We start from the raw sequence: 17,227 nt of genomic DNA on the forward strand, positions 1-17,227 counted from the left end.
CTCAAAGGATGGCAATGGCAAACCTCCCTCTGAACAAATCATGCCAAGAAATGCCAAGACAGATTTGCCTTAGGGTTGCTACAAGTTGGAAACGACTTGAAGGCACACAGCAGCAATATGTGCTCCATGTAGATGATCATTTTGAGCCTTTTATCCTCTGTTAAGTAGGTCATTTTAGTTTGCTGCATGGCAGGGCTTGCTCCAGTAATAAATTATGATTACGCACTGTCCCATGTTTGTCTCTGGGCTTTCCATCCCTTGGCAAAAACCTCATTCATTATTACTCACCGTATAAATATTCCTCCCCTTTTATGGGTGGTGCAGCTCAATTTATTAATGATATGCTGCCTGCAAAAGGGAGGGGGACCAAAATAAAATAATGGCAAAATAAAAACATGAAACAATACTATATGTATATATGATGATAAGTAGCCGGAGCAGAAGCCTGAGAATAAAATAGCATCCAAATATTAGTTTTTAAAAAAGCATTGACTCTTAAAATGATAAAATGCTATAGAGCACCATCAATTAAAAGCAGTTTGGAACATACAACCTCCCACCGGAGGAGATGTATCACCAATTTTGCACATATTCAATTGAAAAGAGTCGTTTTTATCCTTTATCATGACAAGTCTTTGGCTTCAGAGCCCCTCCAGATGAGGCTCTGAATGTCGAAGGTTTTTGTTCTAACGCAAACCAATTTTATTTTGGAGATCCATCTGATGTTTTCTTCATACCAAAGTATTTCATAGGGACTTCTGGAACTTCAAGGGACTTTGCATTGCTGCTTCTTAGGAGATTACTACAGCTTTTAAATGGTGATTACACCAGGAAAAAAGTGGCTTTGGTGATACTTATCATGCGCCGCCACCTCCGATCCCTAGCTGTTGCGTCTCCTAAATGCAGTTAAGCAATCCCTTTTCATTGATGGGGGAAACCTGTCAATGACCTCCAATTTTTCTTCCTGACGCGATTGCAGAAAGAACGGAGCTTGTTCAAAGGAACCCTCCAACAGGAATCCATCTCCCATCCCCAAGATCCAGAAGGGCTCCCAATGTTGAGCTGCCCCAACGCACTAATGGAAAGAGGCTGATTGTGAAGGAGTGCCAGGCTTCAGGAGAGCCCAACAAAGCAGAAACCAGCCGAATCAGCGCATCAGAGGTGGCTTTGAGACACCCACGCTGGAGACACGAGGTTGTTAGTTCTATTGTTGTTGTTCTTGTCCTCCTTATCTGGTTCCTGAGTTGTGAACTCCCTTGGCTTCTTGACCTTGGCATGCTCTTTAGGGTTCTTCTGGTCTAGCTCTTGGGGTGTTCCTGAAACTGGAAGGACTGCTCTCTGTAGTTGAACTCCGATTCCTTCTGGGGAATAAAACAACACCTCTACTTACTCTTTTAAACCGCAGATGCCCTGTGACACCCTTGTTTGATCTCAGATTGGGTTTGAGTCATCCCTTGGCTGCTGCTCCCATTGTGTTCTTGCCCACTATTTACCACCCTGAACCAGGATGGGCGAGTAACTGCAAGGGTCAGGATGAACTTTGTGTTCCTGGACTACCAAAATGTCAACCAAAATGGAAGCCCGCCTCTGATTTGGACCATTTGACACTAAAAGGTGCAGGGGGTCCTGCTAACCCATTTCCAAGATGAATGGCCACTCCTAAGGAGCATTCACACTACAGCACTATTATTCCATTTTAACTCACAAGGAAGCATCCCATGGGATCCAGGGACTTGTAGTTAGGTGAGACACAAGAGCAGTCTGGTTGAAAATTCTAAGTATCCCTCCCTAAACTGCAACTCCCAGGATTTCATAGGATAGACCCAGGGCAGTTAAAGTGGGATAGGAGCACTGTACTTCTATATGATACGATCCAAAATCCGCAAAGCAGTGATTTATTTATCCGACCAGTTAAAATGCACACAATACATGATGCAAGCCTCTGAAAACGTTACAGATTAAAAACCTCTGGACCTGTCAAAGTTAGGAGCCAGGTTGTGAAGCAGGTCAACGTCAGAAATTCCTTTTGAAAGAAGGAATTACCGTTGAAAGAAGGTAAACCTTCCAAGGAGCAATGCTTCTATTTTCCTATGTGCTCCAGGCAAATGCTAACCTTTTTTGGTGACAGGAAAAGCCTGCAAGACAAATTGGATCACAAAGAATAATGCAGTCTCCATTGTAAAGAAAAAATACCAAGAAAGCAAAAGACATTAACCTGATGGAAGCCACACCTGCAGCTTTGCTAAAGTAAGTGTATTCCACCTTGTCCAGCTGTCAGTTGATGGGAGAGCAATGTTTAACATGTTCTGTTTAAACTACATGAAGCTCCTAAAGATATAGAAAGCCGTTTACAGTACACACATAATCCACCCCAAATTTTTATCAGGTGTAGTAGGCTTAAACCTAAAGCAGAAGTCACCGAATGAATGCGTCGATTGTCAAAAGTTGCTTGTTTGGCTGTACACAGGCTTCATATTTTACGCACCTTAAAAGCATTAGGATAATGCAAAGTTTAATCTGCCTTCGGGCAGGATCCAAGTATCTGACACACACCGGGATTAATCCCATATATGACAAACACAAACTTGTCATGAGTGGAGGAACCAGTGTCGAAAAAAGTAAGAGGGACATCATGTTCTCCAGATGCTTTCCATTTTTCTGTGAAGCGTAGCACATTCTTATGCATATGCGCCTGAGAGGTAGGTCCCGCAGTCTTCAAGACGGCTTGCTCAAAGCAATTCATACTGGGTTCATCACAACTGATGGGTCCATTACACAGAACCGGGGTGATAAGACTAAGGTGCAGAATTTAAAGCTGTATCAGGGAGAGATTGCAGTTTTCTTTTTGCCCTATTCATTATAGTAATAATCATTTTGGTTAAAACCAATTAGTCTGTGGGATGCTTCCCAAAAATACTCTTTGAACTCCTGGCTGTTTGCAATTTGAAATGGTTTCTGGCATCGAATGAACTCAGAGCTTTTGCCAAAGTCTGTTCTATTGTTCATTTAAATGGTTCATCTCTTCCACAGACAAAAAGCAGTATGAGGACTTCAGTAGTAAATATGAGAATTGATCTTAGAGCCTTATCACACGAGAAAACAAGACAGGAATGGAGCTGGAGAGTAGCGGCTTTTATTGTGTAGTGCTTCAGTTCAGCAGTTGTAAAAGTTTGCCTGTTGTCAAACTGATTTGTCCAGCTAGAAAAAAGATACACTTCTACGACTGTCTCCCACGGGGAGAGAACTGAACCGCTATGATACCATGCGGCAAGTCAGGAAGAAAGCTGCTACTTTCCTGTCCCAGTTCTGCTTTGTCGTCTTGTGCGATAAGGCTCATAGTCACAATCGTAGCACTATTGCCACTATTGCTTCTGATTGATGCAGATTTGCTCACTGGTGGAAGGGGGCTGGAAACGCCACCCTTCTTGTGCCCTGACTGGCAATTGAACAGACCTCTGTGAAGTCACAGGCTTTCCCAACAGACAATGGATTACTAATATCACTTTATGCTGGCCTGTACCCAAACTAGTAGGGTTGAGCATTCACACACTCGAAGCCCTACCACCATCTGCAGGCCACCATCTTGGCACGCACCCATTTACATGGGGCGCACCATTATGACGCACCTCTAGTGCTGCGTCCAAATGATTCAGCGCCAAAGGGGCATCACACCACGCAGTGGTGGCTATGGCACCTCTTCAGGGGCAAAAATGGGCGACATAGAGCCACCTATCTGTCGAGTTTCTAAGTAAATAAACACCTTGAGGCTTGTCCATTCAACAACAGACCAGCACACAGATTAACATGCAAATCACTCCTCCTCAACCAATAGCATATATATATATATATATATATATATATATATATATATATATATATATGCCTCACTCTCTTCCATGCCAGCATTCTCTGAAGATGCCAGCCACGGGAATAAACTCTTCCAGAACATGGCCACATAGCCTGAAAAACCCACAGAAACTACTGAACAGACCTCCTTTGCTCAACGCAGCTGCTGGCTGTTATGGTGGGCTAGGGAATGTCAAGCCATGAGACACTACTCAGTTACACATTTGCAGCTAAGATGGCAATGTAGGATATTGGGGGGTGATGATGATGATGATGATGATGATGATGATGATGATGATGATGATGATGCCAGCAGACAAAATTCCCTGGGCAGAATGTTCCCTAACTTGTGGGGTCACCACTAAGAAAGCTCTCATTCATTCTTGGTTGCAGAAGGAGAAAGGACTTTGAGAAGGGCTTTCAAAATGAATGAGTGTTTGAACTCAAAAACTGATAAGCAGACAGTTCCCTGTATTGCACTTATCAGGAGATGGGATTAAGGGGGTTCACGGAGGTGGCATACCTCTCCAGCCATTGCTCATAGTTTTAAGAAGAACCCACCCCACCCACATTAATAGAAACAAGGGGGGGAATTAAAAGCTCTCAAGTCTCTGTATGTGCGCTCAGCCAGGGAAGCACGTAGGCCAGCCGTGGAGTGCACCAACACAAAACAGAAGCATTTTCTGGACAGGAATTTCTTGTCATTACAGCAGCCCTGCGTAACCCCTGTCACTGAAACGTCTCTTCTCTTCATCCCCCAACCTTTGTTCAAGGCCATTTTCAGCTCGTGAAGGAAAACATTCTCCTTGTCGGTCGCGGGCAGAGGGCCAAAATGGTGGGCAGGAATATGGTACACATACTTCTGTAGGTGAAAGGTGAGTCTATGCCTGTTAAATCCCATGACAGGTTTGCTCATGACTGATGGTTTAAAACAAACACAGACACACAAGGGCCAGTCCTACCATTGAGTGTAGTGAAAGGGCTGCTTAAGGCAGCAGATGCCAAGGTGCTGGATGGCACAACTGTGTGTGCCAGGCAGCCTTGGCCATCACAACATCCTGAAAGCTGGCTTACTACCCTCAAGGATGGTGAAGGCCGTGGTGTAGTGATAAATTTAAAAATACACTTTTCTCTTAGACGTATAGTGTCTAGATCAAGGCAGATAGTAGTGCTACTCTATTCTGCTCTGGTCAGGCCTTACCTGGAATACTGTGTCCAGTTTTGGGCACCACAATTTAAAAAGGATGTTGAGAAACTGGAGCGTGTCCAAAGGAGGGTGACTAAAATGGTGAAGGGTCTGGAAACCATGCCTTATAAGGAAATACTTAGGGGGCTGGAAAAGAGACAGTTAAACAGTGATATGACAGCCCTATTTAAATATTTGAAGGGGTGTCATATTGAGGATAGAGCAAGCTTGTTTTCTGCTGCTCCAGAGAATAGGACATGAGACAACGGATACAAGCTATAGGAAAAGAGATTCCACCTCAACATTCCTGACAGTAATAGTTTTTCAACAGTGGAACATGCTGCTTTGGAGGGTGGTGGAGTCTCCTTCTTTGGAGGCCTTTAAACAGAGGCTGGATGGCCATGTCTTGGGTGTGCTTTGATTGTGAGTTCTTGCATGGCAGAATGGGGTTGGACTGGATGGCCCTTGGGGTCTCTTCCAACTGTAGGATTCTACGATTCTTTGTAAAGAGTAGCTAATGGTCCAGTGGTCTGCTTTTCTAGTATGGTTAGGAGACACTCCTAATGCTCCTACAAGCTCCCGCATGTGAGACACTACTGGGGAAGGTGCAATTTGAGCTGTCAGCTTCAGCCATCACAACGTCCTGTTTCCAGATAACAGTTCATGTCTCTTGGGCATAGATGAGCCTCCCTACCTCTTGTGCCACCTAACCTAGTTTCAGAAATCTCATCCTCAATGGATGAACGTGAGGCTGAACTCCCTCAGCTTGAAGGAAATTTTATACACAAGATTTTAAAATAATTTCACGCATGAAAGAAAGTGTGTGTACACTGAACTATCAGAAAACCAAAGTGTCACTGTATCTCAGCCACTCATGTAGATAATGTTTTGACTTTCGGATAAGGGCTATCCAACCTTTATAACTTTGACTACACTCTTTGAATCTGCCTTCTCTGTTCACATTCACAACTGTAGAGTTCTTCCATTTTTGACCTTTGATTGTATTTGGATTTACTCAGCCATTCAGTAATCTCAAAGGTGCATCAGGACAGAGCACCTTGAAAGAAAGAAAGAAAGAAAGAAAGAAAGAAAGAAAGAAAGAAAGATTATTCACAGCCACAAAGTTCTTAAACTATGTGAAACTTATGCAAACCTTTTCATTATACTCCTGTCTTATCTTAGCACATTGGGGGAGAGGAGCGGGTACATGTTCATGCCCATTGCAAGCAGCTCTGGCTTCCAGACTCGCCAAGGATCTGCAAAGCCAGGAATTCGGTTTGTCTGCATTCTTTGAGAACTGCAAATATGGAAGATGGAAAGCTTGTCCTCCATTTTTAAACTCATGATGAAACCTTCCAAGCCAAGCATTGCCAACGGATAAATCATATTGGGCTGAAGTGCCAACTGCAGCAAAAAAAGCCGCCAGGCATGACCTACATACATGAGGAAATCAAATGGAAAATGTTAAATAGACAGTGTTGAAACATGACCATCAGCAATTAAACATGTTTGGCTGCTCTGCAGTCACCTGGAACATGGTGTTCAATAAACGCCATTCTGCAGCTATTTCATATTTTCCAAGTGTTCACCGTCAAAGGTACAGCTGAGGTATACACAGGGATAGTCTCAGGAAGGCTTACTGTCTAGGCTCCATGGGGATGAGATAAGGATGGGTTCACTCCTCTGTCCTTATCCTGTCTTTACTGCAATCCTGCAAAAGGCTTTCAGATTGCAGCGCTATTGTCCCGTCAATGAAGCGGCATTGCATTGACATGAACTCCTCTTAATGCAAAATGCCAGGCAATGCAGCTTCGATGACAGGACGATGATGGGATCTGCGTGACGTTGGTCAATCACGCTTTCTGGACAGGATAATGTCCGGATAAGTGTGACATCATATGAAAACCTTCTCAGCGATCATGCTATGAAAACGGGAAAAGGGCAGGACAAGGCTGTTTCATCCCCCATCTGATAATCTCCTCTGAGGCTGAAGGAGCAAACCTGGGCCGTAGGACCCTAGCCCCCAAATAACTTCAGCACCTTGGACAACTCCTTTAAAACTGAGAGTATACCCCAGAACAGGTTCACTGCCCCACTGATATGGAAGCCATCAACTGTCATAGGCAGTCGATGCCACTCTGAGCAAAATGGAGGAAACGTGGGCTATCTGTCTTCCTAATCGGTAATTAATAAAGAGGTGCCACTCTTTCTGGTGTGTGGATTCCTGCATCCACCGGCAACTAGTCCTGCAACCTGAAACCTCCTTCACTTTCCAATCAGGAACTGCTTAGACCACATTCTCCAGAAGTGTTTAAAGAGGGTGGGGTTACACAGCTCTTGCTCAGACTCTTTGCACAGTTTTGTGGCAACTGAGAGCCAGGAATATAAAGTGAAGGAGGACCGGTGGTGATCAGTGCCAGCATTTTTTTTCCTCCTTCACTATCACCATCTTATTCTTTCTGGATTTTTTTTTCTCCTTTAAATATGGCATGGCTCAATTTTTTTCTTTCTTACCCTGTGCCCATTTGCCTGCTGTGCACACTGATCATTTTGGCTTCCTTGTTTCTGCCAACCAGCTCCAGAAAAGCGGCGTTTACCTTGCCACCGGGACCCACCCCTCTCCCCATCATCGGCAACCTGCATTTGCTGGATATCAAAAGGCAAGACAAATCCATCCTGAAGGTAGGAGACAAAGCCAACTTCCCACAAATTATACTAAAGCTCAGTATGAATATTGTTCCCAGTTTCGCAGTCTAGCAGATGCTAAGTGACTGGAAGTTTGGACCATCAATGCTTCCGAGTTTATCCAAGAATCTCGGAGCCAACAAGGTAACATCTGATAATGTGGTGCATGCCAAATGACTTTTTGCAGTTGCCCAACTATGATGATATCTATAGTAATTTGACTCTGATGTTTGGTTAGTTTGGAATTGGTCCTAGAGCATCCCTAGAACCACAGCTATTTTCTTTTCCCAGAGGATGATGATGATGATGATGGTGATGATGATGATGATGATGATGGTACTGATCTGATCATTATCAAAATTATTATATTACACCTCTCCTTCTCTTTCCTCTTCCACTTCTTCTTCTACTACTGAGGCATATGCAGTTAATGAAATAGATGTGTTCCTGGATATTACTTCTTTCACAAGAGGCAGGAATAACATGGAAATAATAGAGATTGGTGCCTTCAAAAAAAGGAAGAGCAGTTCAATGTGTTTCAGCAAACATTTCATTTAAAACTAACATTGCGCACATGTGAAATGAAACAGCCAGGTCAGGTAAGCCCTGCAGAAGTAAATGAAAACATTTTGAATCTTCTGGATCAGTGGTACTCAAAACTTTTTACCCTTGGGACCTTATTTTACATCTCCATAAGGATGTCGCAGCTGCCCCCCTTGACATAGTCTATGAATAAAATTATTTTGATTGTTTAGTGTGCGTACTTTCATTTGCAAATTCATGTATATTCCTATTTTGACATTTTACAAGGAAACGGCATTATTCAAATTAGAGCAGTTTTATTTAAGTAAATGCAACATTTAGCTCAACACTATTATATTCAGTAATGATATTCCATTAATTTCTAGAGTATGTCCCTAGGTAGATAAAGACAGAGAAGGAATTCTTAGGTTTGCAAGAGAAGAAAGCATAGCAGTGTAGATGTATAAGGAGAGAGGAAGAACCTCTAGATGAGAAGAAAGGAAAGCACACTGACATAGGAAACATGAGGTTTCTAATATGTGCAGAGCTGGATATTGCTGAATAAAGCCTTTCCATACCTACATAACTCTTATCTGCTCAGCTCCACACCTTCCTTCAGTTTCTTAGTCGCACGACAAAGCTTTAGGAACGTAGGCATATGAAAGCTATTCATTTGGTTATCCATTTACTCATTTTCCTATACCCCACCTCATTCAGTGGCTTAGGAACACTAATAAAAGAAGAAACCCTGCCCAAATCACAACACCCAATTTGGTACATAAAGCCGTTCCCAAACAATATTAAAACAGCAGGTCGGGTCCAAATCATTTATTTCTTTGTTTTAATAGGCTCAGGGAAGGAGCGGGGGAATGGAAGGCAGGACATAACTTTGCTCTTCAAGAAGCTCAAAAGCCAATTCTCTGCTATGTTAACAAGTCATTAAATATCGCTTACAGTTGTTTGTAGATTATATACAGATAAGGAGACAGCCAATCCAGGAGAAGAGTGGAAGGGTTTTCTCTCGGCCTGGAATTTAGTGCAAAGTCCTGCAGAATTTGCTTCGAGATGCATTTTCTCAACACTGTCAAGAAACCCATAAGGCTGGGTTTTTGTTTCTTAACCTGCAAACATTCAGACTGGCATCTTGGTGACGTAATGCATGCATAAGTTGTGCTGCGCATACAGGGCAAATTATTTGCCACAGGGCAACAGACAACTCCTGCAGACAGCATCAGAAGCAGAGTTGCAACTACAGCAACATCACGCATTGTTTGTTGCACTGGTGCATTACAGCTGTACATTAGATGATGACATCCATTGTTGCACACCACAATCTTACCATTCTTTATGGAGGCTGTGTAGTGTTCCTCCATGCCATGCCATAATAACTAGCAGAAGGAGAATGAGGACTAAATTCACAGACTAGGATAGTCTTGCCGATCTCTTGTTGTTTCCATGCTAAGCTTCTCCAGTTTTCCTAATGCGCAGCTCAGCATCCGTTGATGGCATCCTCAGGCACTTCTTTGGCTGCATCTACACTGAAGAATGAATGCAGTTTGACACCCTGGCTTAATGCTATGAAATTTTGGGAGCTACAGTTTACTGTGGCTCGAGAGGACATTTTGAAATCCCTCCTGGACAGAAGATTGAAATGTAGCGCATGCCTTGGAAAAGGAAGACTTCTGGTCACACTGTGTGTAGGGATCCCCCAATCCTGATTTATTGGGCATCAGTGATGGGGATCTGTTCTCCTATTGATCAAGGCACAACAAATTGACATTTCTAAAGCCACCTCCTGTGAGCCATCTCCAGTGCGACAAGGATCCTGTTTCTGACTGTCACAATGAAGATCGCTCACAGATGGGGCTTGAAAACATCAGTTTGTTGCACCCTGATCAGCAGGAGAACAGACATCTGTCGCTCACTGCAGTTGCTTCCAGGTAAGTCAGGATCGGTGGGTTTGGGCCAAGCTGAAGCCCAAAACACCTGGAAGACCAAAGTGTAGGAATCACTGATCTAGAATATCAGCCCTGGTTATCAGGTAGGTTATGCCTTGCTCTAGTTTAATAAACTCACTAGTATATCTGACAGCAATGACACTGTGTTCCTTTCCTCTGTTTTTTTTTTCCAGGTTGCAGCTTTATCACCTCTGGGAGCTTGTGTTTTATTAAAGTACTTTTATGATTTCTTGGAAAGTGGTCATGTCTATTATATTGTATGAATTGGAGGGAAGAATGGTGGTCATGACTTGCTGAGAAATGTAAAAACCCTGCCTTCTTTGCAGCTTGCCAAAAAATACGGGCCGGTGTTCACCCTCCATTTTGGATTCCAGAAAGTGGTCGTTCTGACCGGCTACGACGCCGTGAAGGATGCCCTTGTGAACTTCACTGAGGAATTTGTGGACAGGCCGCTTATACCGATATTTGAACAGATTCAGCATGGACACGGTAAATGAAGAAACAGGTTTCGCCCCATTCCCCATAAAGACTTGGTTGCTCAACACTGGCCCAGCATTGGCCCAACATTGGCATAAGTGGGAGATATCAAGCTTGCAAAAATTAAAACTCTGGATATTTTGAGAAGAAAAGTTAGCCTAAAAATATTTTATTTTGGGGAACGGGATTTTCCCTTCCTTGATCGAAACCAGTGAAGCCAAGGTTTACACCTCTTTCTCAACAGGGGTTTTCTTTTCTACTGGAGCTCTGTGGAGGGCAACTCGAAGGTTCACCATGTCCAGCATGCGCAACCTTGGCGTGGGGAAGACGCTCATAGAGGAGCGGATTCTGGAAGAACTCAGCTTCCTTGTCGATGACATAAAGTCTTTCAAGGGTGAGTTGGGAAAACTGGGAGGCTGGGCCAATCCCTGTACTAGCAATGCCAACATATGCTAAGGCCATTGCACATCTGAGTTGTGTTGCACATAAAGGTGGGATATAAAGATGATGATGATGATGATGATGATGATGATGATGATGATGATGATGATGATGATATTACTATTAATTTCATGGGGTTGCCATAAATTGACGAGTGACTTGAAGATACACACATATACATACACACATACACAGAGGGCATCTGGTACTATTCATCGTTGATCCTGGAAGTCCCAGTTACCGATCCTTGATTTTTTTGCATTTGCATTTGCGAAAAGTAATGGTTTGACTGATAAATGTTGTGCTTACTTTATTTTCTGCTTCATCTCTGAAGGTGAACCTTTCAGCCTCCGAACCTTTAACAGGGCACCGACCAACATTACATTTGTTCTTCTGTTTGGGGAGAGGTTTGACTCCAAGGACCCCCAGTTTCTCACGCTGCTCAAACTCATAGATGACATTATGTGTCTTCTTGGATCTCCCTTCTTGCATGTAAGCACATTTTCCTATTACAATGGCATACAGTGCAGGACCCTACTTTACAGTGGAAAGTCCTCTATTTGAAAAGCTGCCCAAAACCATGTCTAGTTTAAACCCATTGCAGCTGATGATTTTCATGCCACTGGGGGAAATTTTAGGGTATGGTCACACTGCAGAATCCATACCACTTTAACTGCCATACAGAATCCTGGGATTTGTAGTTTGTTGTTGTTGTGTATCGTTTTTTGAGTACATTGTTCATCAGGGTAATTATTATTATTTTTCTCTCCTCCGCCCTTCCTTTATCTGTATGACCATTTGCTTCTTATCAGCTGTTTAACTTCTACCCATTCCTTGGGATTTTTCTCAACACGCACAAAATGTTGCTCAAAAAAGTCGAGGACGTCCGCGTCATTATACGGGATTACATTAAGAAAAGCAGACAAAATGTCAATGGCAACAGCCTCAGGAGCTACACAGATGCATTGGTCTTCAAGCAGAAAGAGGTATTTGCCTGACTATGTCAGTTCACATGTTTAAGAGCATCAGAGAAAAGTTATTGGATGAGAACAAAGGTCCATCTAGTTGACAGACTGACTGTTGTTGATAGTGGCTCCATCTACACTGTTTCACCTTTCGATCTTTATATATTGCTTAGAAAAAGTTACATGCTTCATAAATAACAAAAATATCACCTTTGTGTGCATTGACACTGTAGAAACAATGCAGTTTGACACCACTTTAAGCGCTGAAGCTCCATCATTTGGAATTCTGGGATTCCTAGCTTTCCAAAGTCTTTAGCCTTCTCTACCAAAGAGTGCCAGTGCCTTGCAAAACTACAAATCTCAAGATTTTGTAGAATGGAGCCATGGCAGTTAAAGTGGTGTCAAACTGCATTATTTCTACAGCATAGATGCACCTGATTATATTTTTGCTATTTATGAAGCATGTAACTTCTCCTAAGAAATGTATAAAAATCAAAAGGTGAAACAGTCCATGTTTGCAGGATCATGATCTGATAGCAATGATACAAAAGGAAAAGAGAGCCAGTAGGGAAGAGGAAAGCAAGTCCACAAACAGCATCCAAAGGCAACAACCCTCCTTTGTTGCTCTTCCTCGCACCTGGCACCCTGAGCTCCCAGTCTCTTCTCATGGCTGATATGCATTTGTCTGTGCAAAGGGTGAGGCACCCACTTGAACTAGAAGGCCAGGAACCCTTCCAAGGGCTGTGTGCCAACCACAGGCATGGCCAAGGCAAAAAATAGACAGGGTTATTCCCCTCTTTCACCACATCATTTGCACAGACACACCCAGTGCAGATGTAGGCAGGTATATCCCATCCCTTCCCCTTTCAGAGAGAGAGAAAAGGAGATGTTCCTAGCGCTGAGCAAGCTCTTATCTCCAATCAGCTGTTGATCGAGATAAGAGCTCTTCCCGGCCTATGGAGAAGAAGTTTATAGGATGAATACAGTCTGTAAGCTAGTGGTTCTCCATGCCAGCTCTAATCCTTTTTCAAAAGTAATCTAACTCATGGTCTTCTTAATTGCAGAGTACTAGGAAATTCCAAAAGTAGTCCAGATATTGATGCATTTTTCTTCTTTCTGCTTGGAGCAGAAGCTCTTCTTAGTGGCTTCTCCCAGACTTTGGCATTTCCTCCCAAGGAACGCCAGGATAGCACTGTCTTTGCTCTCCTTCCTCCAACCATTTAAAACAGTTTTATGCCATCAAGCTTTTAGAAACCGAAAGAGATGAGCGTTTAATGCCATTGAGTGCTGATTTAAGGTTCTGCATATAGCTTTTAATGAATGTGACTGTTGTTGACTTTATATACTGTTTAGCTGTTTTAAATTGCTTCTACGTTTATGCTTTTATTAACTTTTTGCATAGTTTATTAAATATAGTGAGCCCTCCATACCCATGGATTTTTTTAATTCACAGATTGAAGCATCCATGGTTTGAAAATACTTTAAAAATATACAAATTCCAATAAGCACACCTTGATTTTGCCATTTTATATAAAGGCCACAATTTGGCTATGCCATTATATTTTATGGGACTTGAGGCTCCATGGATTTTGGATCCTGGAACCGAACCCCAGCGGATAACAAGGGCTCATTGTATATTGTTACCTGCCTTTAGTCTCATTATTGGAAGAAAGGTGAGATGTAAATAACAACAGCGACAACAATAATATTCTTCCATGCCTTGTACTTTAGGATACAAGCAAGAAAGACAGGCTTTTTCACGAGGACAACCTTGTAGCATCCATCTTGGATCTTGTCATGGCTGGAACAGAGACGGCTGCCACTACTTTGCAATGGGTGATTTTGCTGATGATGAAGTACCCAAAAATTCAAAGTGAGCTATCTCAGATTTACTTTGGTGACTCATTCTGTCTCTCAAAGAGAACTAGGTAGAAGATAGATCAAGTTCTCCTGGTGGTTTTCTGGGTCATTTGCTGCAAATCAATGGGAGTTTCTAACAGGAGCGATAGGGTTTTTGTGTTTTTTAATCTCCTCCTTCGTTTTCTAAATTTAGTTATCCGAAAAAAACCAAAATTCTCAAAGAAAACCCAGGAGTGGCTTGTGAAACTGATTTTGGTGTCGGCCACAAACTTTCGGGTCCACTTGACTTGTTATTTTGCACCTTGCACTGACTGGTCGAACTGGGACTCTAGGGAAAAACAAAATGGATCTTCTTAAGGTCTGAGGTTTCCCCATCTCTATTACGAAGGACATGATTTAAAAAGGGTTGTCCAGGGTACTGCGTCTGTTTTAAAGACAGAATCCAGAACCTTGGATAGTTCCTTTGAATGTGAACATTCGACAAAGTGGCCTTTTTCAGGGAAGAGGGTGGGAGCTACAGTATATTAAACTATAAAGTTGCAAGCAAATAGTTCGGATATTGGTTATAAGTTAAAGTTTTGAGTGTGGAAGTTGCCCGGGGAGGATCCTTTTTGAGCCAGAAACCAACTGATACATGATTTTATAAGTCATTGAAAACAGGTGGATTGGGAGAAGAATGGCTCATTTGCAGAATCGGAATGCATTATTTTCTTCCTTCCACCCTAAAGTCAGTTTAAAGTGGAAATGTGCAGACGCAGGAGCCATTACTGGTTCGGGGTTTTTGGGAGTTGTAGTCCAAAAAGAACCTCCTTGTAACTTTTCCTGGCTCGGTTTTGTTTGTTTGTTTCAGAGAAGGTTCAAGAGGAGATCCAACGAACTGTGAAACCAGACACCTGGGTGACATACGAGGATCGGAAGCGCATGCCCTACACCAATGCAGTGATCCACGAGGTGCAGAGGTTTATCACGCTCCTGCCCCACGTTCCACGCTCTACGTCGGTCGACACACATTTCAGGGGCTACTTTCTCCCAAAGGTAACCTACCTCCGAAGAAAGCTGCATCCTTGGTTAAAAGAGAAAGATGTTTCAAGGTTGGTCTCGGTTATGATCAAGTGCATGGGAAAGTTTTGCAGGCTCTAGTTTCAGGGTATGTCAGCCTTCCCCAAATGAGTAATCCTTCCATGTGCTAGACTACAACTCTCATCCAGGAAGGCTTTGCTTTGCTGAGGATGTTGCTTGGTCTGAATTACCCTTGAAACCCCGCTTTTGAAGGATTTTTCTGGGATTTACATCCCATTTCCGCACAGGATTTAGGCACTTCTCATGTGATAAACTCCATAGACAATTAATATATCTTAGTGAAATAAATAATAATTAAAATGGACTTACCGTTTGCTGTTCCTGTGTCGTGTGTTCCAGGGGACAATGGTGATTCCTTCCCTCACATCGGTGCTCCTTGATAAAAGCCATTGGGAGACTCCAAATGAGTTCAACCCGAACCACTTCCTTGATGCGGAAGGGAAGTTTGTCAAGAAAGAAGCCTTTGTGCCCTTCTCACTAGGTACTGAAACTGGGTTGGTTGACTTCGAGCCACAAATCTATTGGAAAGGTCCTGGGTCCAGACCTGCAAAGAAAAATGCACATAACTTCTGTGACCTTCTTTCTTCTCTCTTCCATTCCTTTATCCTTCAGAACTCTTTCTCCTGTCACTTTTTCTTTTTCCACCAGCCACTATCTGCCTTCCCCATTCTATCTTCTTCCATTCTGACATCAAAAAGGAAGTATTTACTGTTATACGTCATTACTAAATTGTATGCATATGGTATGTTTCTTTCAAACGTGTTCTGTGATCTATGGGCAGCCTCCATAGGGTTTTCTTAGGCAAGGAGTAGTCAGAGGTGATTTTGCCAGTTCTTTCCTCACAACTAGAGCACTCCTGAAAGGTGGCCATCCAACCTCTGTTTCAAGACCTGAAAAGATGGAGAGTCCATCACTTTCTGGGGCAGTCCATCCCACCGTTCAGCAGTTAACCCCATTTGCTCTTTCTCTTGCAGGCCGCCGGAATTGTATGGGCGAAAGTCTGGCCAAAATGGAGCTTTTCCTGTTCTTCGCCGGCCTGCTGCAGAAGTTCACTTTTCAGCCTCCGCCGGGGCTTACAGAAAGGGACTTAGACTTGACTGTTCCTAAGACCACCTTCACTTTGAGACCCCAACCCCAGCTGACGTGTGCCGTTCCCCAGGACTGAAGAAGAAGACATTCTATAAAACGGTTCCCATATCCAAGAGTAGAACTTGGATTGCACACATGCCTTTGGGGTCAGTTTTGCAGCAGACACAAAGTTGCCCACGGGAGAGACACACAATCAAACACGACACGTTGATCTCTCACATGACCGTTGCATTCGCTGTTCGTGATTTTAACAGTGCGCGTAAAAAAGAGATGCTGCCATGGATGCTGTATACTTAGTTCATGGGATAAGAGACAGTGGTCAATGCTCACTGGGCTTTAAAGTGTGGTCCTTGAAGCCCATAAACAATCCTTAATTACTGCTGCCACCCAGTGGTGAGATAAATCATAGCAGGACTTACAACACACACTCCAATTTGCAGCCTCTGCTGCCGCCTTGTGGCCATTCTGTGCCATAGCAAGCAGTTCCTAATACCTTTCCTGGCTGCTGTTACTGCAACTACTGCCTTTTCCCCCATTCTGTGAACCTTCCTGCCACCAGAGGCTTTTTAAAGTGCAGTTTCCACACCTCTTTCACATGATTTCACATAACAGTTGGCCCTCCATATCCACGGATTCAACCAGGTCCATCCACAGCATGAGAATATTAAAAAAGAATATAAATTCCAAAAAAAGCAAACCTTGATATATATATATCCCACCCTCTTCCATGCCAGCATTCTCTGAAGATGCCAGACACAGCTGCTGGTGAAAGGTCAGGAATACACTCTTCATAGCCCCCCAAAAAAACCCACAGAAAAACCCTATAAACCTTGATTTTGCTATTTTATATAAGGGACTACATTTTACTACGCCATTGTATTTAATGGGACTTGAGCATCCATGGATTTTGGGATCCACAGGGGGTCCTGGGACCAAACCCCAGCAGATACTGAGGGCCTATTGGATAAGCCAATTGTAGTGCCTCCTATATTACCATAGAAAATATGCCAGAAGGAAAGAGCAGAAGAGCAGCAAAGTCCCTTTGCAGGCATGATGGAAAAGGGCACAGGATAGCTGGCCATAGACAAGCTTGCAGTTGGATAGAAGGGATGTTTCGT

At 43.1% G+C, this 17,227-nt stretch overlaps 1 protein-coding gene across 2 annotated transcripts; it reads left to right on the forward strand.

Annotated features, from left to right (window-relative positions):
* Positions 1-7,516: 7,516 nt before the first annotated feature.
* Positions 7,517-16,185, forward strand: LOC149306430 (cytochrome P450 2W1-like). Of its 2 annotated transcripts, XM_089540160.1 has the most exons (10): positions 7,517-7,714; positions 10,524-10,686; positions 10,919-11,068; positions 11,450-11,607; positions 11,928-12,101; positions 13,750-13,760; positions 13,820-13,953; positions 14,791-14,975; positions 15,360-15,501; positions 15,995-16,185. In XM_089540160.1, the coding sequence occupies exons 1-10, from the start codon at positions 7,517-7,519 to the stop codon at positions 16,183-16,185; spliced, it is 1,506 nt and encodes a 501-aa protein (XP_089396286.1). The 2 variants fall into 2 exon arrangements, with proteins under 2 accessions (XP_089396286.1, XP_089396285.1); XM_089540159.1 differs by lacking the exon at positions 13,750-13,760 and having other exon boundaries at positions 13,812-13,953.
* Positions 16,186-17,227: the final 1,042 nt, after the last annotated feature.

Source organism: Sceloporus occidentalis, unplaced genomic scaffold (genome assembly GCF_023333645.1).
Source record: "Sceloporus occidentalis isolate IW3139 unplaced genomic scaffold, rSceOcc1.0.p SCAF_10, whole genome shotgun sequence".
Taxonomy (NCBI): Eukaryota; Metazoa; Chordata; class Lepidosauria; order Squamata; family Phrynosomatidae; genus Sceloporus; species Sceloporus occidentalis.